Source organism: Candidozyma pseudohaemuli (genome assembly GCF_003013735.1).
Source record: "Candidozyma pseudohaemuli strain B12108 chromosome Unknown scaffold00003, whole genome shotgun sequence".
Classification (NCBI taxonomy): domain Eukaryota; kingdom Fungi; phylum Ascomycota; class Pichiomycetes; order Serinales; family Metschnikowiaceae; genus Candidozyma; species Candidozyma pseudohaemuli.
The window spans coordinates 466,972-487,277 of record NW_020194437.1 but is presented as its reverse complement, the minus strand read 5'-3'; the positions used below and the strand labels follow the sequence as shown (position 1 = coordinate 487,277).

Here is a 20,306-nt window from a genome sequence, read left to right as displayed (position 1 = left end):
AGCTGCCATTGGCATGATCATGAATGAATCCTTAGTGATTGTTCGAAGCCCAGCATTGTGACAATTGGCGTATCTGGAGGATTCTACAAAGAAAACACAAATTCGAATCGCCCTTTCCCTCCTATTGTTGCACCCATCGCCCCAGATCCACCTGGCTCCATTTTACGACATGCTTTTCTCACTGCCAATTCTCGACTAAGCTCCTTAAAATTTTCCAGTTTTTAAATCTTTAAGTATCGGAATCTCGATCCTTAAATGCCACACGAATTGAAGGTCTCACCATCTAGAGTAGGAGCCGTTCACTACACCCCGCCTCCACCTATGCGACAGGCATGACAGCACCAAAAACAGACAATAAGCCAGATCGAGCTTCCTATTCACTTTTAAACTTTAGTACCACGCTATTTGTAATTGACCAAGAGACTCGAATCACAAAGAGTTGTCAAATTTCTTTTGTTCTCGGACTTTGTCTGATTTCCCTGTTCGTATCTTAATTACCCTTCGGCTGGAGCTGTCATTCAAAGTGAGGAGGCTTTTCGCAGCCATTCCCCCACCGGCTCCTGTTGTGTTCGGGCATGGCCGGTCCCCACTCTGTGATGGTAAAAAATGTCGCATTCGGGCAAAATAATGAAATGACCATAATGTAGAGACCAAAGTGAGGGATCTTAATGTTTGGCTTCGCTGGAAAGCCGATTTGCGCTTCTCTCGATTTTGCCGGGGTGCTGTAATTAAGATCGCGACATTGTCGCACGATTGCAAAAATGTCGTGCCTAATTACCCCCATGAACCCCCACACAGTTGGGCCAAAACCTCTTGCAAAGCAAAAAATAAGTAAATAGCAGTAAAAGGATCCACTATGTTAACCCCCTCAGCTAAATAAAAATTCTATTTATAGCGGGTGGGCCGTTCTGACTCGGGACTCCTGAGGCAGCGACGACATTGTCGCGCCGCCCTGTCTCAGATAAGCCGGGCCAAGGCGCAAGTGGTAGTCGAAGCACATATCAACCACATTCCTCATTTTCTTGAAAGACCTGATCCTGGATCTTTCTGGATCTTTTGCTTTATTATATAGAGGTGCGATTCACCTCCAACATCACGCCGCGATCTGGTGTTCAGGAACCTCTTCCCCACAGAAACAAGTCGATCTGGGGAATCTCCACGAAAAACTGTGGGAGGAAGGCATCATCCAAAAGTTTTGATTTCAACGTCCAAGACAAAGGAAAAACGCTGCTTCAGCAGGCTCACTAGTCAGATTTCGTCTGCTACGTTCTATTCGTTCATCTCCGTCTCGGGAACTTGACCATCCACTTCATCAAGTCCCCGAAATTCAAGATTCATCTCACTCCCTTCATTCGTGACAACCCCGTAACTTCGGTGGCTCCTTTGAAACATAATAATGTCGACAATCAGTGATTTCCACGCCCACACACTAGCTGTGGCCTCGGTGTATCCTAGCCCCACGGCTACTTCCACGCAAACAAGAGATTCAGACTCCTCGTCATCTTTCGTGGGGAACACGCCGTCTACAGTGCTTTTCTTTTTGGCCATGCTGGTTGGTGTCGCCATAGCGTTTGTGTTCATTTTCTTCACCATGAGGTACTTTGTGCGTTCCCGCTATGGGCTCCACATATACCCCGTGGCCCACCATGGGATGATGTTCACTGCAAACGTGGGACCTGACCGTGTGGCGCTAAGTCATTCGCCGTCCGACCGCGAGCTCGACTGGTACTTGACGTACCTCAGAAATAACCATTTCTTTCGAGATGATTTTTTCGAAAGACGTTATCTTTCTGCCGTTGAAGGCCTAGATGCCTTGGCTGCGGGACGCCGGCGTAGACGGCGTAGAAGAGGAAGGTATCTGAAAATGAAGAAGCTTACGGTGGCCCAGGTGGACTGCCTTTTTCCAAAAACATCATATGCTGAGTGGCTCCATAATGGCGACACAGAAGACGATTTGGCCCTGGTTCGAATGGATATGGATGGTGAAAATGAAAAAGTAAATGCTACGACGACAGTGCAAGGTGACTTTGAGGTCATCGAGCTTCGGCGTCTCTCTTCACCTGACCATACTACTCCTGATATCGATGCCACTTCCCTGGCCACGTCTAATGTCAAAACCGAGCTCCACTTTGACTCTGGAAGCTGTGCAATTTGCTTGGATACTTATGAACCTGACGATGTTGTCAGAGGCCTAATATGTGGTCATGTTTTCCATGCAGAGTGTGTCGACCCTTGGTTGACCCGCCGGCGTGCGTGCTGTCCTATTTGTAAGAGAGATTACTACAAGGAGAACAACAGAGAAGCTAATGTGACCGAGCGCCCAGAGGGACATGTCAACAACACTAATACCGAGAGGGCAGAGGAAAACAGAACAGAAGAAAACAGGACAGACGAGCACAGAGCGGAGGATCTTTCCCAGCCTCAAGAGGTGGATTTGGCCGAGGCAGGCAATACCACGGACCGTGAAACGGATAATAATACGACTCACACAGAAGAAGATTTCACGATCAATTACGATGTTTTACGAAATGACCCCAACCTACGCAACCTTCTCAACGAGCTCATTCCGCTTTCGGAGCGAGCCAATGCCATCTTGCGGGGCCAGGACACGCTTGATCTCGAGCTGGCGGCCCGTGTGGTGGCTAACAAGAAGTTTTCTAATTGCTGGAAGCGCAGTTTCTGGCGACTCATGGGGATCTCCAAGGAGGATATGTTCAATTGGGCGGTGATCTCGCTCTACTCCGAGGAACAAGCCCAGCAGGCAGAGGAAGGACGGGACGACGTTAGTCACGACTTTCCTGTGCTGCACTTGCCCCATGTGGCGCCGGAAACGCTGGACGGGCCGGCTGCTCAGGAAACTGTGCAGATGGAGCAGATAGCGCTGACAGAAACACCCGAGGCACAGCAGAATGAAAGCCGCCGAAGTCCTCGAAGATCACAGGAAAGCGAACACAGCGTTTACCACAATGCTGAGGACAATGCCGAGGATTTGGCCGAGGCTGCTCGGGAAGTGGTCGACAGACGGGTTTGACCGAACGGCTGCAAAATGAGACATGCAGAAGCGGTACGTACCCAGACGTTTCCACCCACTCCACAAAAAACAATTTTCTTCTACGACACTGCTACGACAACGTCACTTGTATTTATGAACAATACCGGCACCTATGCCATGGTTACGTGAAAAAAGTGCTACAATCCCTAGATCAACATCCCACCATCTCTGTTAGCTACTGCGCGCACAAGTAAAAAATTTTCTGATTTTTCAGCTTAAGAAACACTAACCGTCATGCGTATGTAACAATCAACCAGGAAGACGTCGTGGAACCCTGGCGATGTGACCAATCGCTTCCTCCTCGTCATTTACCCCCGGGCCCAACCCCCGGCCGCCCAGATCACATGTACTAACAATAGCACCAAAGAAGAACGTGAGGAAGATGGACCTTGGGTCCTTTTTGAACGACGAGTCCGTCGGAGGCGGCCTGTGGGCCGATGCCGAGGTCGACATGTCGTCGATCGGAGTCCCTGTGGGCGGCTCCTCGGGTGCCCCTGTGCTGAGAAGCACCGAGTTCTCGGAGCAGTATGCTAGAAGAGACAGAGAGGAGATTCCTATTCCAGATGCTCCTCCTTACAAGGCCCGTGTTGGCAATTTGCCATACGACGCCACCGAGCCCGCCTTGACCCGTTTCTTCGAGGACCGCTTGCAGGCCAGAGATATCGTCACCGAGGTGAAGTTGCCTTTGGACAACATGACCGGCAAGCCCAAGGGATTTGCCTTTGTCACCTTCAGCGAGAGAGCCGCTTTGGAGGAGGCCTTGAACTTGACCATGTCGGAGTTCAACGGCAGAAAGATGTACGTGAACGTCGCTGCTCCACAGAAGACCGATGTGTTTGATCTCGACTGGAGACTGGCCAGAGGTCCTCCAGGTGGAGGCAGAAGAGACAGAGAAAGAGAGGAGGTTGACTTGGACTGGGGTGCTGCCCGTTCGTCCGGTCCTGTTGGCGGCGGCGGCAGAGAGAGAGGTCCCCGTGGTCCCAGAAGAGAAGAACCCGACCTTGACTGGGGTTCTGCCAGAGGTTCTGGAGCGCTTCCACCCAGAGAACCCAGAGAGAGAAGAGCCAGACCCGACGAGCCCGAGCTCGACTGGGGCAGCGCCAGAAACGCCTCGGGACCTTTGCCTCCCAGAGAAAGAAAGCCCAGAAGAGACGAGCCCGAGTTGGACTGGGGTGCTGCTCGTGGCTCCGGCGGCCCATTGCCTCCACGTGAGAGGCTGAACAGAAAGCCCAGGGAGGACAATCTCGACTGGACCAGAGGAGGCGCTGCTGCTCCTAAGAAGAAGGACGAGAAGGAGTTTGACTGGAAGAGAGGCCAGGCTTTGGAGCCCCGCAAGAAGGAGGCTCCTAAGAAGAAGGAGGAGGCCGCTGCTGGCCCTCAGAAGTCCTTGTACGATGTCTTGTCTGTGGACGACGACGAGGACGAGGAGGAGACGGGGCTCGAGCAGAAGGTGGCCGACGTGAAGTTGGAGTAAGACCCGTCCGCTAATGAAAACGGCCCGAGGGCTCCCCCGACGGCTCCACTGTATATTATGACTGCTATACGGGACTCATAGACCGCCATGTTTAAGAATACACATCTGAAGGGAGGGACTGTAGGTGGAGGGCCATAGTAGTAGGGTAGAGGTGGGAAGTGGTGGAATGAGCTGTTTCATGGGGGTATGCTATTTTTCAAATGTGCTCGATCTGAAAAATGGTGGAGATGAAAATGGAGACAGCAAGTAAATTGAAGCAGAATTAAAGACACCGTGAAATTGGGTGTATGGTGTAGTCAGAGTGGACTCTTCATTTTGCAGCCATTCGATACCTCAAGCAACTCCCACACCAAACCACAGAACTCCACAAAAAAACTACAGAATTTTATTCCTTGATTAAAGTTATTCTCTATGCCCCCTTAAAAAGCCTACTCCTTCCAGCCACATTGGGCCCACCTCACCCATCACCAGCCTCACTATATACCACCATCTTTCGCACTGTACAATCTAACATCAACTACTCCATGACTGAACCCAAACCCGAGGGATTGGAAAGCTACTACCTCATAGACGCAAACGGTATGTCCTATAAAAACTATATATCATCACCACTAACCCCAGCGAAATACACCCTGCCGAGCCCATCGCCGCTAGATAATCTCCTCAAGATGTACGGCCTAGAACCGATAGCAAAGCTGCTCGAGCGTACAAAGCCAGACGGCTCCAAGGGCGTCAAACTACGCAAGTCTTACAAAAATCACATCCAGGACTTGCCGGGAAAGCATCAAATACCTCCGGCAAAAGCCGTTCCAGCTGCGCTCTTGGACCCCAACTTGAGCCAGCAGCCTGACCTAATCCACGAGATTGACGCTGATTTGTTGAATCACGCCTTGAAGTTCGAAAAGACGCCGGTGAATGGCATTCCCGGTTTCAACCCGGCCGAGTTGGCTATCAGCGACCAGCTGACCCTAATGAGAGGAGATGATATGAGCGAGAACGACGAGAATAAGAAAAAGAGAAAGAAGAAGCAGGCGTCTGTGGACGCCAAGAGGCAGCATATATAATGCGTTGCATATATTAATTAATGACCTGATGTGTGCCCTTGGGCAGTGTCTTTGACGGTGTTTTTAGCCGTGTCAACCACTTCTTTGTAGCGGTCCTTCTTTTTGTTACGACGGCTGGTCTTCAACATGTTCTTGAGGAGACGCCCACTGTGTGAAAGAAGCGACTTTGTCAACATCTTCTTCATCATGTCCACGACGTCAAGCATGGAGAGGAGCTCCTTCTCAACGTGGAAACCGGGAAGCTCAAGCTGGAAGTCTGTGACATTCAAAACCCGTTTGAAGCCAGACTTGAGTTTCAACGAAATCATCACCTCGAAAGGACGGAAGTTCATGTTGGTGACACTGAAGTACTTCTTCGACCGCTCAATCATTTTGGCAACATCCTCCTCAAAATCACCTTCTTCTCCACTGGAGAAGGAAGAATCCTTCAACGAGCTCTTCTTCTTGACAGATCTCGAGCGAGCATCGAAGCTCTTCAGATCCCGGTCGGAGATAGCAGTTGTGCTTGCCAATGAAGCTTGATCAGACATATTGTCGTCGTCTTCTTCCTCCTCGCCAGGCTTGAGCTTCTCCTTCTTTCTCTTCTTTTTCTTGGAGTCATCATCGCCGTCAGGCTTGTCCTGCTCGTCGATCTCCTTCATGTCGTTGTTCATCTTGATGAGTGTACTGTTTTCGATCTCGTTCTCCTGATCGGTCTGGAAGATAAACTGCATCAATTGCCGTCCAGTAACTTCATCAAAGCGAATCTTCAATGGTCTAGAGTTGATCTCAAAGTTTTCGATAATCTTGATTCCTCCAACTGGTTTCTGCATCGACCAGTCAACCACAATAAGGTTCTCGTCGTCAGGTGGATACACCGACTCGACAAACCTCTTGTATGGAGCGCCCTTCACCAAGTTGTTGCCCTGGATGTCTCTGATCTGGATTCTGTTATCGTTCGAACCGTCTTCCATCAAAACTCTCTTGCAAGTGCCTCCTTCAACTCTCAAGTCAAGAATTGGCTTTCTGTCGTCTTGCAACATGTGTAAAATCACCTCATCTGTTCCAATGATCCAGTCTGCGACGGTCAGTTTGGACGAATCGGCAAATGCATCACGCATGAAGAGTGCTTCGACAGTGAATAGAATCTCGAAATTGGTATCATCAATCTCGGAATTAATGAAAAGGAAGGAATTGAGCTCCTCGTTATTGAGGTACTCGTGCCTGTAACCGTAGCCTCTCAGCAAAACATTGAGTGTCATCATATAGGTGTGAAGATTGGTCAAACGGTTATGCATAGCTCTGTAGTCCTCGAACTCGGTCTGGAAATTGAGTTTCAGTAGTTTGTCCTTCAATTCATTTGTGAGCGGGTCGGAGTAATGAATCAAATTGAGTGCTGTCGCATAAAGTGCAAGGTATTGTTTGGAGGTGGAAGTGATACTGACCTTTGGTATATCAACTCTAAGCTTGTTCTTCGCTGACGATGACAGATCACTGAGTGTTTCATTTCGAGAAGCAATTTCATTATCGTCATCTTGATGCTCCAAGTCGCTGGCCAGTGCATTGACCAGATCGTAAGTCAACATCACCGACATACGCTCAATTGGCATCAAAGTTGGTTCAACAAATGTACTGTCTCTGCATGTCTCAATACCAAGCCATGGTGGCCAGTTGGCCTTGCTTCCCCATGGTTTCAAATCAAGGATAGGATGGCCATGCTTAACGTCCTTCTTTTCGAGAATAGTCACACTGGCATCATGAAGCATGGCACCATATCTCTTTTCAGGCACAGTGGTATTGATAACCAAAGGATTGTCGCTTTTTGGAAGAACAGAGACAATCTTCAGTTCCAACAAAGGAGCTGAGATAATCGATACAGTGTCAATGACTTGCTCGGTGTGCAATTGAATCTGAACGCCAATTACTTCGATCTTGTAGTCCTCAGCAATTCTCTCGTCACCAGTGACTTCTCTCAAAATAGCATCGAAATTGTCGAGACGTTCTTGTGAACTGCCCATCTTCATCGAGGTCTGACTGAGCTTTCTTCCTCTGGCATTGTCTTCATGGACTGACGAGGATGCCACAGAAAAGCGGTCAGACTGTGAGTCTTGTTTGTTGATCAAGCCTTCAAGCATACTGACAAACTCGTAGGATAAGAACTTTCTGGACTTGGAGTTGATCTGAGCAAAAAGCAAGTACTTGGTGAACACATCACGAACCTTCACGTTCCACTTAAACAACATTGACGTGACCACAAAACGGTTATGGAAATGCTCCTTCTGGTTGGAGGTACTTTGCTGACTAGCTCTTCTCTCATTCTTCTTCCTTTCGTTAGCGAAGCCTTTCATAAAGACCTTCAAAGCACTGATACGTTTCTCAATGTCTGTACTTCTTTCTTTCTCATAAAGCTCCTCCAAGTCGGTGAGTCGTCTCTTCGCAACATTAATTTGAGCACTATGGATATCACTAGTGTTCAACTTACAGTCGTGACTCTCTTCTGCCGAATCCTTGTTTCCACCAGTCATATCAGTAGTGTCCCTAATATAGGAGAACCTCTCTGAGTAAGCCATCGGCAAGACCTCAACCAAACTGAATTTCTCATTTTTGTTGGACTTGAAGGCCTCATGGAAGTCTCTTGGATCAAACCACTGTTTGTTGTTGTCGAAAATCTTCATCTTGCAACCCTTCTTACCCAAGTCCTCCGCGTGGTAGGTGTCTCTGAAGATCTTAGCACGAACCAGGCGCATATCAATCTCTGAAAGACTGACCTCACCTAGTTTCATGATCATCTTTAGAGTTTTGATTTCCTTACCAGAAGGCTTATGCAATGAGATACGCTCCTCCTTTTGTTGATGCAAATCGACGACATAGTCCTTGACTCTGGCTCTCAAGCCAAAGCACTCAATGAAGTCATCATCGTTCTTGAAATACTCCTCTCTGTAGATGTGACTGATGAAAAGGTTTCGAATCTGGAACAAAAACTTGTTTGTGAAGAGATGTTGAGAGAATTTGGGACTTGCCTTCTTCTCTCCAAACACAATGCCCTTTCTGATTGGAAGCATCATGTTACCCTGGAACATCTTCCACCATTTGAAGAATATATTGAACGCTCCAGGACTCAAATGAATAGTATTGTAACTGTCCTCAGTGTGAGCAGCTAAAGACATTGTCATGTGAAGTCTGGTACTCCTGAAGCCCTTGTAGGTATCATGGTCTTCGGAACAGAATTCTGGATTATAAGGAATGATGTCGTAGTGAGGGATGCAGTCGTCGGTGACACCCCCTTCAGGCTTGTTCCTCTGTAAAAGGAATCCAACAATGTATCTGATACCACCACTCAACTCAATTGCCATCTTCTCCTCAATGTTGATATCAGGGTTGGTGGCATTTTCAGCAGTTGAATGAGGAGGTGTTCTGAGCAAGTAGTAGGCATGAATCGTGTTTGTCATCCTATGGTAATCAGGGAGGAAAACAGAGTCAGAACTGTCTCTAGTCCAAGCCATAAGTGGAGCGGCTAGGTAGTTAGGAATATACCAAGATACCCTCTGAGCCAGGATATCAAAGAACTTGAGTGAGTTGTCTTCGTGATTAATTCTCCAATTGACTTGATCCTGGAACGAGAGGATGAAACCAGCAGCTTCAGGGAAAAGGTCATATGGATCTCTTCCACCTTTGAAGGCAACTTCAACCTGAGTTGAGCCTTCTGCTCTGATGGAAAACTTACCATGAAGAAGCATACGCAACTTGTCCCAGAAACCGAGCTTGTTAGATGGATCAACCGGAGGCTTGGAGAAAGAATCGAAATTAAGCATAACCTGCTGGATACCGAATTGATAGGCTTGTCCCCAAACGAAACGACATGGCGCATTAGAGTCAAACTGAACATCCATATCGGTAAAGATCTTCACTGAGGTGAGCGACTTGTTGATGGTAAGATGGTCATACTTGTGGAGTTCGTCATTGGAGTCTTCTGAAGGGCCTCTAAGCTGAACTTCCATCTGTCTCAAATGTTCTTTCTCAAGACAAAGAGTTTCACCTATCACCAAGTGACCCTTCATCATGAGAGCTCTTCCTCTGCCTTGAGAGTCCTTGGCTCTAGGTAAGTGAAGCAATGGTAATGGATAGTCTCTTAAGTGAATTCTCAACTCGTTGACACACATGTCGATATAAGTTGGGAGCATAAGATTGTAAGTCGTGTCAAGAGGCACTCCTTGTCCAACATCATGAATATACTGAGGAAGCTCATCCAAAGAAAATTGGGTAGAGCTAATAAGAATGTCGAGGTCTGCCATGATAATCTTCAACAATGGAGGCGCAATGTTGTAGGAAACTATTCTGTGGTTTTCACTGTCGGCAAGCTCGAGTTCGTTACCAATATTGTACTTGCCATGGACCTTCAATTCCTTCGCCATAGTTTCCTTGTACTTCTTTACCTTTCTGATCCACAGATCCGAGAGTGTTATACGCATCTGTTGAAGGCGAACGTCGAATTCATCCTCGTCAATGCCTGTTTGTTTCACTTCCTCCTCAAACGCTGAAAGCATGTCCATACGCTTCCTCTGCTCCACAAGACCCAATTGGAATTGGTACCCGAGTTCGGTTTCGAATGGATCATCCTCCATCATGTAACTGACATTGGTTGCATTAAATCTGATGTTAGGTACCTTGAGTGGAGGAGACTCGCTTGGATAGATGATGGTAGTCTTCTCAGAAGCCTTGAGACATTTGACGAGGTGCTTGATGATCTTGAGGAAGATGGAGATATTGTCGAAAAGCTTGTAAGCCACAAACCCATCAGGCTGGTAAAACCGAAGATGGGATGAGGATATCGCAATCTTTTCGGCCTCGTTGGGATCGTTTAATTTGATGTCGACGGAATCGACACATCCAAGACGGCACCACATGTTCTTGAATCTAGGTGAATCCGCAAGAAGTCTCACGAAGAAGAGGTTGATGTTAGTCACCTTGTTTCTCGAGACGACATTCATATCAAATGCTTGAAGACGAAGCTTGAACTCGTCAGAAAGGTTGGCAATGTAATTGATCTTCTTGAGATTCAACAGCACAGTCACCTTCTTGGATCCTTCAGAAACACTTTGACGTCTCTCGTACCTCTCAAACTTCTCCAAATCCTTGTTGATTTGAGATCTTACATTCTTGACTGGAATGACAATAGTTTGCAAGATCAAATGAATCAGACCAAGAACTGTGAACACCTTTGTCCTGTCAATAGTACCACCAATCTCTCCAATGTTGTTGTCGAGTACCAATTCGTTGACTTCATCACGGTTGATTGCAGACAAAGATGTCTCGATGTTATCAAGAGTAAGCAATGGAGTGTCCTTAGTCTTCCTCCTCTTAGCAAAAAACTGGAAGTTTTTGAGGCCAGCCAGAACCTTCCAGTACATTAAGTTCAGATCTTCGAATGCAAGAGTTTCCAGCGAGTCGGAACTGTTCTCGTCTGTATAAGCATGAGCTTCAGCATCTTGATCGTTGATTATACTGATGGAATGATGTTCGATCTTGAGCTCTATGAGCTGTTCAGAGTCACTCATGAGAGCATCTGATTTCTTTGAAAGCTCAGCAATCAACTCCGGTGGTAGAAGTGGAGATGTGGAACCAAGCACAGCCTTGAGGCCCTTAAGTTCAACGTCTGCGGAAACAAACCATGATGGGAGATTTCTGTAGAGCTTGTCAATGGATGACTGTTTGTGACTGTGGTGATGATGAGACAGCAGAGAGGACTGCTTCGATGGTTCTGCCCCGAAATCTTCTAAAAGACGCTTGTTGAAAAACTGGTTGACTGAACCATTTTCAAGATTTTCGAACGTGATCTTAGTCATTCTGGAGACAATTTCATTGATACCGTTGAGAACGTCAGGTTTGGCCAAATTGATGAATGCGTTTTCAGCCAATGCAGACACTTTCAAGCGAAGGTTTTTGAGAACATGGAACAGGAGTTCGGCACTGTTACAGCCAATGACCTCTTCGCTGAGTCGAGGGTTTTCGTCACCTTCAGGAACATCGATCTTCTGTGAATATTTGAGACATGGATGGAGCACATGGCATTTAGCGTCGTAATCATTATTGGAAGTCGTGAGCAAATGGAAGTACATCAAGGAGTAGGAAATGTCGATTAGTTTCACTTCCTCTCCGTCCAAACGAACAACATATTGTGGTTGTTCAATCGCACATTTGACACCGATCTGTGGGTAGTATTCGTTAAGTAAGCTCACAGCCTTATCGAGTAATGTCGTTGGTGGAGCTTGGTGTGCCTTGTATGGGCCATCGAACTTGTGAGCGACGGGTGTTTCAGGCGACTCTGTGGTAGATTTATTGTCATCATCGGTTTCGTTCTCTGACTTGGATTGTTTCCGGGAGTGAGAGGGTTCGTGCTGTTTCTTCTTCAACTTTCTGAGAATCATCACCTTCTTGGCCAAGACACGGTTGTATGAAAGAAGGGCAATTTGACTCACACTGAGATCCACAATTGGGTTACTGACGGATGAGTAGAATTCCATAGAGCAGTCCTTGAAGCCTAATCCTCTGGCCAAGTGATCAAGGAAGTTCGTCTTAAGGGTGCAACTGAGGTTGGGTATGTTGAGGAATTCGTCGATTTCCGAGTGCCAGAGGTCTGCCGATTTGTCGTACTTGCGTGTTACAAAGAACAGCTGAAGCAAAACGACAGAGGTTGTGAGATGCAATGGTCGATCGCTTTTGTTGTTGAACAAGGCCATGAAGCCGGCAGCATTGTCTGTAAGAAGCGATGCCTGGACAGCAACCGACTTGACAGAAACCGAGAACGATGTGGGTGGATCAACATGGGAAAAGTACTCGTCCAAGTCACAAGTGGAGGACGTTGGAATGCAAGGGATACCCAACACACGGGAGTTGCAGATATTGAGAGAAACCTCCTTGACCAAGCCGGAGATTTTCTGGTATGTTCTGGAAAGCTTGTCCACAAGCTCTTGTAGCTGGGCCTCCTTTGGTTCTGACTGCTCCTTCTGGGGAGGTGGATGTGGACTTTCGGTGTCCTCCTGGAAAAGGTGTCTCAAGATCTGGAACGCACCTATTTCGGAGTTGTCCAAGTAGAATTGAACCACTGAGTTGCTCAAGATACCACTGGAGGTGTCGACAATGGTCTTGGTGGTGATGTTGAAGGTGCCAATGGACAATGGAGGCACCAAGGAGCATGCCGATGTGGGCGAGGAGAAGATGCTGTGGCCCGAGATCTCCAAGATCAACTGGAGAAAGTCTTTTCTATTAGGGGCCTTCTTCTTCCTCAAGATAAATAGAAGGGAGTCCAAGTCCACGGTATCCCTGGAGAGCACCAATTGGGACAGTTTCAATTCGATAGCAAGCGAAGGGAGGTGCCATAGGAGGAAACGGAAGAACCATCTGAAGTATCTCGGGAGGATGGAAACGGGATCCGGGCTGCTTTCGGACGAGCAGCTTGACCCCTTAGGCTTGCTCTTCTTAGGGCTGCCACTCGGGAGGATTTCAGCCCGGAGATCTGAGACAATGATCCGTTTGGAGTTTCCCCAGAGTCTTAAGCGCACGGTGCTCGCCGAAAGATCAACTTTCTTCGTCTTGAGCCGTATGTGGTTGAAGGATATACCATTATTGATGGAAATGTAGCCCAACCAGCCTCCGAAGAGGTGGTAGACCAAAAGCCAGAAAGCAACCCAGGAGGCCACTGCCACAGAGGCCCAGTAGAGAATCGGGTGCATCAGCTGGAAAAAGGGGATTTCGGCCAGCGTGTTGGAAATGGTGAAAAAGTAGCTTTGCTGATAAGAAGGTGGTATTGAGGCTTTGCTCTTGGAGTTGGTATGCTGGGAGTGTGCAGAGAGTCAGTGTTTACCATCCAGCAAATTGGGACTCCGAGACAGCCAGGTGTGGCAGAGACAATCAGAAAAAGAGGGGTTTCGGAGTTGAAGCAATGGATTTCGGCTTGGCCAACGGTCTAATTAGTTTTTTTCTACGGGCCCTGTGGAGCTATTTATACTGGGGTATGGCTGGTGAGATGTCTTCTCGCTAAATGTGTTCGTGCATATTTGAGCGGCTTGCGCAGAAACCGGGGTGGATAGTGAGACTAAAGACCCGATATGGCAAAGAGGTGTATTGATGTGGAGGGGAATGTAAGGTTTGTCAATTAGGTTTTGGAAAATTGGAAAGTTGGGCGGGTTTTTCGGGTGGCTTAGGACGAAATATGGTTGAATAGGTGAGTTTAGGTTCCAGAAGTGGAGGCGCTAATTTGGTCCAAGGAGCATCCCAAAAGGCTTGACTGAGGTGGGGTGGGTGATTGTCGGGACAAGGATCTCGGGATGCAAGGGAGATCGATCTCGGTGACACATGCAGCTGCTCCAGAGAGAGTTGTAGAGAGATTTGAATTTAAGGTTTAAGGGGTACCAGGGGAGGTTTGATGGAGTGAGGAATGTAGAGAAGCAATCAAATGAGACATGGAGGTTATGCGGAGAGCTCGGCATTTTGTGTGTGGTAGCGGTTGCGGTCACCACAATTAGGGCAACGTGATAATTGCCTGCTATATAGTGGGGTTGCTAGTATTTGAAGATGAAGTGGTGATTCATGGAGGTTGTTCTGTGGTGCTTCGAGTCAATTGATCTTGCTGAAGTCACCTGGAAGTAGAAAGCGGTGTCATTGGGTCCGTTTGAGAGATATTTTGTCAATACGCTCCAATTCCTCGATTATCGTCGAGGATGATATTGGATCCTTTACGAGTCCTTCAATTGGTCCAGCAACCTACTAGAGGCACCAGTATGGGCATTTGGGGTGCCAACTAAAAAATGATCTGCACCAACTTTTTCTCTGCTTCGTTCCCAACATTTGTGATTTCTGAAAAACGACTCAAGCTTTATTCTGCAAGTTAAGCTTTTGGTTGCATTATCTCTCGTTGCCATCTGCCTACTATATTTCGCAGCCACTGTCGACTACATTTCGCAGCCATAGTGAAAGCACTGACACACCACTTCAAAGTGGAAAAGGGCATTTGTCAAAATAGACAGTCCACTGCCTAATACGAGCTCTCTATTTAGCTCAAACCCGCAATCTCTTATCACCTCTTTGCCATCACCTCCATCACCTCCAGCATATAAGCCATTGGGGACTACTCCTGCTGCCCTTGACTGCCTTGACCGATCACGTGCCACAATCTAGGGCTCAGACCTAACCACCGCGCCATAGTAGGGACCTTTTCTTCCTGCACACATGCCGCTCTCTCTACTGTGCGTCCCCAGTGCAGCGCTCGCTGGATGCCCAAGGAAAAATTTTAAACCTACCGTCTTAGGATTCCTTTTCTACAGCTACTGACAACACTTCAAAAGTATGTTGAATGAACAAAGGGCACACACGATATCAGCAAACAAAGCAGAATTTATCTCCATTAATTTCCAATTCTGAAATACCCCTCCACCGCTCCATATCCGTTTAGCCCCAAAATGATTCCTCAAGTGAAAAATATACTAACCGCCAGTGTCCTCTGTCAAGATTGTTAAGAAGTACACCAAGAAGTTCAAGAGACATCACTCTGACAGATATGACAGAGTTGCCGAGAACTGGAGAAAGCAGAAGGGTATTGACTCTTGTGTCAGAAGAAGATTCAGAGGCACCATCCGTCAGCCAAACATCGGTTACGGTTCCAACAAGAAGACCAAGTTCTTGAACCCACAAGGTTACAAGGTCTACCTCGTCAGAAACACCGGTGACTTGGACGCTTTGTTGATGCACACCAAGACTCACGCTGCTGAGATTGCCCACAATGTCTCTTCTAAGAACAGAGTTGAGATTGTTACCAAGGCCAAGTCTTTGGGTGTCAAGGTCACCAACCCTAAGGGTAGAGTTGCTTTGGAGGCCTAAATAGTTCTGTATAATCCGGGTTGACGTAACGAATACAATAATCATTGATTCGATTGTAGTACAAAGGGCTTGCCCAACCGTCGTTAGATCACATTACTATTAACTGTTTATCGCTTGGCTTTGGCAGCACTGATATCAAGATGGTGGTGCTTTTTGATCTTGTATCCCAACTCGCAGCACCCTTGGTTATCGAGCTTCAAGTCGTCACTGTCATGAAGCACCTTATCTCTGAAGAAGTTTGCCTTCTCATTCTCCTCTCCTGTCGTTTGCGACGCCGTTGGCTTCATTTTTTCAGCGGCCTTGGGTTTGGCCTCACCATTGAGATGAAGCTGGTCAAGCTGGTCAATACTGCCTTGGAATTCGTCTTCAGCACCTTTTCCAACCTTTCCATTCAGCGGCTCTTCATCCGTTGCACCTTCAGTTTCTTGCACCGCTGGCAATGGAGCATTGGGGTCATCATTCTCGTGTACTGCTGGCAATGGGAACTTGACATCCTCATGCTCTGCCTCGGCTACCCGCGGCAAGGTATTCTTATCGCTCCCGCCAATATCACACATTGACTTCAATTTGCTGTTTGATCCGGCCGACGAAACGGTGTGAAGAGATGTTTCACTGCTTCCTCTATTTTTCAAGAACCTGTCATCCTTGTTGGATGTGTGCAACAGTGAACTGGACTTGATGGAAGCGGTATCGTCATTCTGCTGCAAGCCTGCCATGTCCAACATACTTCTAATTGGGGTGTGCAATCCAACACTCTCTTCATCATACTGGCCGTATGAAGTATTCTTTCTAGAAGTTGTTGCAGATGGGGCGTGGACAGATGAGTTTGACGACGATGGTGCGCCCGTGCCGTTGATGAATGGGTTCACGTATTGATCTGGGTGCTCGTAAATGCACATTTCGAGACCAGAAAACCATGGATCATTAAGCAACAAATCGAGGTCATATCTTGTCTCGACCTTAGGGTCACAAAGTTTCCAAGCAGCTCTGGCGGCACCATTGTGTTCGAACTTAGCAGCCCACTTGAATTCACTGCCTGGGCCTCTTGCATATTCTGTGTTGTTCTTGAACAGTGGGTGGTCGGAGCAGAATCTGTCTCTGTTGAACTTGTAGTCCCTGAACTGGTTGTCCAGAAGACTAGACTGTTGGAAAGGCACACCGGCGTAGACCATGCAGAATAAAAGCATACCGAGTCCCCAAGCGTCCATCTTGAATGGATCATAAGCGAGAGAGCTCTTTTCCGAGGAACTAGCGTCCTTGAGCTTCATGACCTCTGGAGGAGAATATGGAGGAGATCCCACGTACGCCGTGGATTTTTTAACTGGCGAGTCAAAGTTCATGGGCTCTTCGTGGCCCCAGTCACTGACGCCAAAATCACAGAGCTTTGCAACACCGTGGCAATCCAACAAGACATTCTCGGGCTTCAAGTCCCTGTGGACAATGTCCTTGTCGTGCAAAAATTTTAGACCAAATGCAATTTGTTTGAATAGACAGTACCTCTCGGACATCAGCGAGCGCTTCCAGCCGGGCTTGACGATCTGGTTAAAGAGATCGCCTCCTTGACATAATTCCATGATGATACCCCAGCCACGAGTCATGCTTCCCTGGGATTGTAGACGCAAGATAGCCACGGTATTGACGACATGCCTCAGCTCGGCAATGTGGCGGGAAATAATGTACTCCTTTGCGGCCCTCTTATAGAACTCCTCGTCCGTCTCCTTGGGGAACATGGTGAGTTTCTTAAGCGCATAGACCTTCTTCTTGTTGCCTGCGAGCTGGACGGTTCGGACGTCAGCGGAGCCGCCGTCGCCGAGTTTGTGCACGTCGGTCTCGAACTCAAAGTCGTCAAGGAAATTTATGTGGTTTTCGTGCAATTCCTCGGGCAAATAGTCATTCGGGTTTGCTACCGGATTGGCAGGAACCCTCAAGCCGCTATCGGGCCCGCCCTTCAAGTAAAACAGCGCCGAATGAGGCACCTGGTCCAGCGGGTTTTTGATCATGCCGTAAGGGTTGTATTTGATTTTCTCATGGTGGTTCCCGGGGCCCGGGTGCTGGCCATGGAAGGAGTTCTTCTTGCTGATCCCCAACTTGGGCAGCGGAGCATGGGCAAAGGTCTCTGCTCTTCTAATCGGGCGGTTCTGTGGATGCTCTTGTTTTTGTAGTCTTTCCCTCTGAACGTTCAGATCCAGGCGTTTCAACAGGATCGCCGATGGGGTTCTGGAGACCTTGGAGGAGTCTGAGGACGTCTTCTCCGAGGGCTCAGGCAGGCCTTTCTTCTTGTCGTGATGGAACAAGCGAGAAATGCCGTGGTGGCCGTTATCGGGCTTCTTTTCTCTATGGAATAGGCTCTTCAAGTTGTGTTTTTCTGTCATGTAGCGCTGTAACCTGGGAATAGAAGAGTTGAGCTTAATTGCGAATGGGTGTAGTACAGGACCTGAGGGGCACCTTAGTCCAGGAAACCCACGCCGACTGCTTGGCAAATATAGACTTTAAGGGATTTTTTCGGTTTTGTTTGGGTTTTGGGAGCTATAGAAAAAAATGGTTTGGGAGCTTGGCCCTGTGCAACCTTCTTCAGCAAAAATGTAATGGAGTGGTAAGCTACGCAAGAGGTTCGCCAGGTGGGGCAGGTGCTACAGAATAGGGGACGAGGGGCACAAAGAAGAAAGGCCACGGAGTTGTTTTCGGCAAGTAATAATTTCGTGAATTGCCCACCAGGATTTGTGGTTTTTTGTTTCATTGTTCGGAAAAACCCATGCCCGGCCACATGGGCTGATTGATGGAGCGTTTCGCAACCGTGTGGGATGGTTCAGGCGAAACCCAAAACGGAGCTGGCGGCGCCAACCTAAAAAAAAGCGGGAACAATACAAAAAAAAGGTTGAGTTTGTCTGCGGAAAAACCAAAGCCCTTTTCCTTCTTTTCGTTTCTTCTCCTTCATTGTTGGGACTATTTGCTTTGAACTTGAGCCTCCTTGCAGCCAAAAGGGCCCTAGCGTGGTGGCTGCGAGGAATATTGCGTATCCTTCGGTGCGTCGGCCCGCCAAAGCCCATTTAAGGGGGTTCTTGAGGGACGATTTTTCAAGGACGGAAATTCTCCTATTTATATTGGTTTTTGTTGAGGGGGCAGTTGAAGATGTTCTTCTAGTTGCAAATCGCTGTGCCAGCCAAGCAAGGAAGAATAAAATAAGTCACTCTGCTTCTGTCATTGGTCACTACGAATTCACCAAGTCTTCTTTTAAATCCAGTGTAGCTGAAGGCCATCAAGAGAACTCCGAATCTCGTGGTGTGGGGTCGCCATTGTAAGGCAGACAAGGCGCTTCCATGACCATTGAAGGGTGATTCTGGAACACCCTTCTTCTATGGCCTGATCTGCAAATTGGGCTACATACTATTGGCTGCAAACGGCTGATTATAGGCAGATCAGCCTTGCTAGCAACCAAACCACGGCTTAAACGTAATATTACCCAATTGGGCTAATGAGTCCCGCTGGCCGGGCCTACAATAAACAAAGCTTCGATTACTTGTATATTACACTAAACGGTATCAAAATCAACAAATCACATATTTAGCAGCCGGGCGGCTCGAATGTGACTGACAAGAGTCACCCGACCGATGAAGGAGCAGGGTATGCGAAGCGCCCGTTCGCGGGCACTGCCAAATTAGACACTCTCTTCGTCGGAGGGCTTTTGGTTTCTCTTGATTCTGAAGAAACGAATACCACCGCTGCCGGCGTTGGCATCCTTCTCCACAGGAACGGATCTGGTGAAGGACGAGTCGTCAGCAAGCTCGCCGTCCTCGTGAGGCTGCTGCTGTTGGTAGTAGCCCTCAGAGCCACGCACGTTTTCAATGTGCTTCTTGTAAGAAGTAGCAATGTTGTTGGCGCAGGTAATGAACCAGATGATAGCCAAACAAGCAACGGCAGTCCACATAATGGCGAAACCCTGCACACCCAAGTCAGCAGAGTAACCCTCGTCTCTGAAAGCGTTTCTAGCCAAGACAGTCACAGCAGTCTGGAAAGCAGCGAAACCGGCAATGAAGAAGAGGGCAAAAGTGACCAAGGTGATGACAATTCTCTCAATGAAGTCGAAGCAGAAGCCAGCGACGTCAACCAAGAAAGCGAGACCAGTGAAAACAAAACCAATAAGGAAGAAGGCGAAACTGAATCTCGACAAGTAGTAAAAGGTGGAGTCATCGTTAAGGAAGTCCTGTGGAACACCCAGGTCAGTGCCGAAGTTTCTGTTTGGCGAGAGTGGGTAAGCAGGACCAAGGTGACAGCTGCTAAGGTCGTTAGCGTCACAGACACCCCAGAAGAACCACTTGGACTGCTCGTAAGCACCCAGGATGCTGGAGGTGTCAGCGCTAAGCCAGTCAAACTTCTTGAATGGGAAGTGGTTCACGGCACCGCCCAAAACGATGAAAACCAACAAGAGGGTAGTACCGGCCAACAAGAAAAGGTTGGTGAAAGTACCGAGAACTCTGAGCATTTTGGAATATTAGTGGGAATGGAAAGAAGGAAAAGTCTTCTGTTTTTGTTGGTTGCTCTTCAGCGAAGGAAAAACAATGCCTGAAATAAGTGTAGGTGGGTGGGTGGGGATAAAGGCCGAGTAGCTTGGTTGCGGGTCAATTGACGGACCTTCTGTTGGGCACACTTGGCGGGTTATCTGAAAAGAAGAAAAAGTAGTTTCCCTGAAAAAGCAAAAAATGCGGGAGATGTGAGAAAGTATTTAAGGCCCGGCAAAGGAAGCAGTATGGGAATGACTTGACAAGCGTTGTCCTGCAGCGTGCGCAGCCCCAGCAGTCTCCCAACCCTGTGCCCAGTGCGGATCCTGCGCTTATTTCTTCGCAATGCATTTATTGCTAAAAGTGAC

At 47.9% G+C, this 20,306-nt stretch overlaps 5 protein-coding genes across 5 annotated transcripts; 2 read left to right on the top strand and 3 right to left on the bottom strand.

Annotated features, from left to right (window-relative positions):
* Positions 1-1,396: 1,396 nt before the first annotated feature.
* C7M61_001977 (uncharacterized protein) lies at positions 1,397-5,590 on the top strand (the record flags this gene model as incomplete). The annotated part of the gene is made up of 3 exons (XM_024857367.1): positions 1,397-3,025; positions 3,420-4,522; positions 5,167-5,590. The coding sequence occupies 3 exons, from the start codon at positions 1,397-1,399 to the stop codon at positions 5,588-5,590; spliced, it is 3,156 nt and encodes a 1,051-aa protein (XP_024714503.1).
* Positions 5,591-5,662: 72 nt separating this feature from the next.
* Positions 5,663-13,299, bottom strand: FMP27 (Fmp27p; the record flags this gene model as incomplete). The annotated part of the gene is made up of 2 exons (XM_024857366.1): positions 5,663-5,669; positions 5,717-13,299. 2 exons carry the CDS (start codon positions 13,297-13,299, stop codon positions 5,663-5,665), a joined length of 7,590 nt encoding a protein of 2,529 aa, XP_024714502.1.
* A 1,047-nt stretch (positions 13,300-14,346) lies between these two features.
* RPL32 (60S ribosomal protein eL32) lies at positions 14,347-15,442 on the top strand (the record flags this gene model as incomplete). The annotated part of the gene is made up of 2 exons (XM_024857365.1): positions 14,347-14,359; positions 15,060-15,442. The coding sequence occupies 2 exons, from the start codon at positions 14,347-14,349 to the stop codon at positions 15,440-15,442; spliced, it is 396 nt and encodes a 131-aa protein (XP_024714501.1).
* A 107-nt stretch (positions 15,443-15,549) lies between these two features.
* Positions 15,550-17,814, bottom strand: PTK2 (protein kinase; the record flags this gene model as incomplete). Its single annotated transcript, XM_024857364.1, has 1 exon — positions 15,550-17,814. One exon carries the CDS (start codon positions 17,812-17,814, stop codon positions 15,550-15,552), a length of 2,265 nt encoding a protein of 754 aa, XP_024714500.1.
* Positions 17,815-19,097: 1,283 nt separating this feature from the next.
* Positions 19,098-19,922, bottom strand: SUR7 (Sur7p; the record flags this gene model as incomplete). The annotated part of the gene is made up of 1 exon (XM_024857363.1): positions 19,098-19,922. One exon carries the CDS (start codon positions 19,920-19,922, stop codon positions 19,098-19,100), a length of 825 nt encoding a protein of 274 aa, XP_024714499.1.
* Positions 19,923-20,306: the final 384 nt, after the last annotated feature.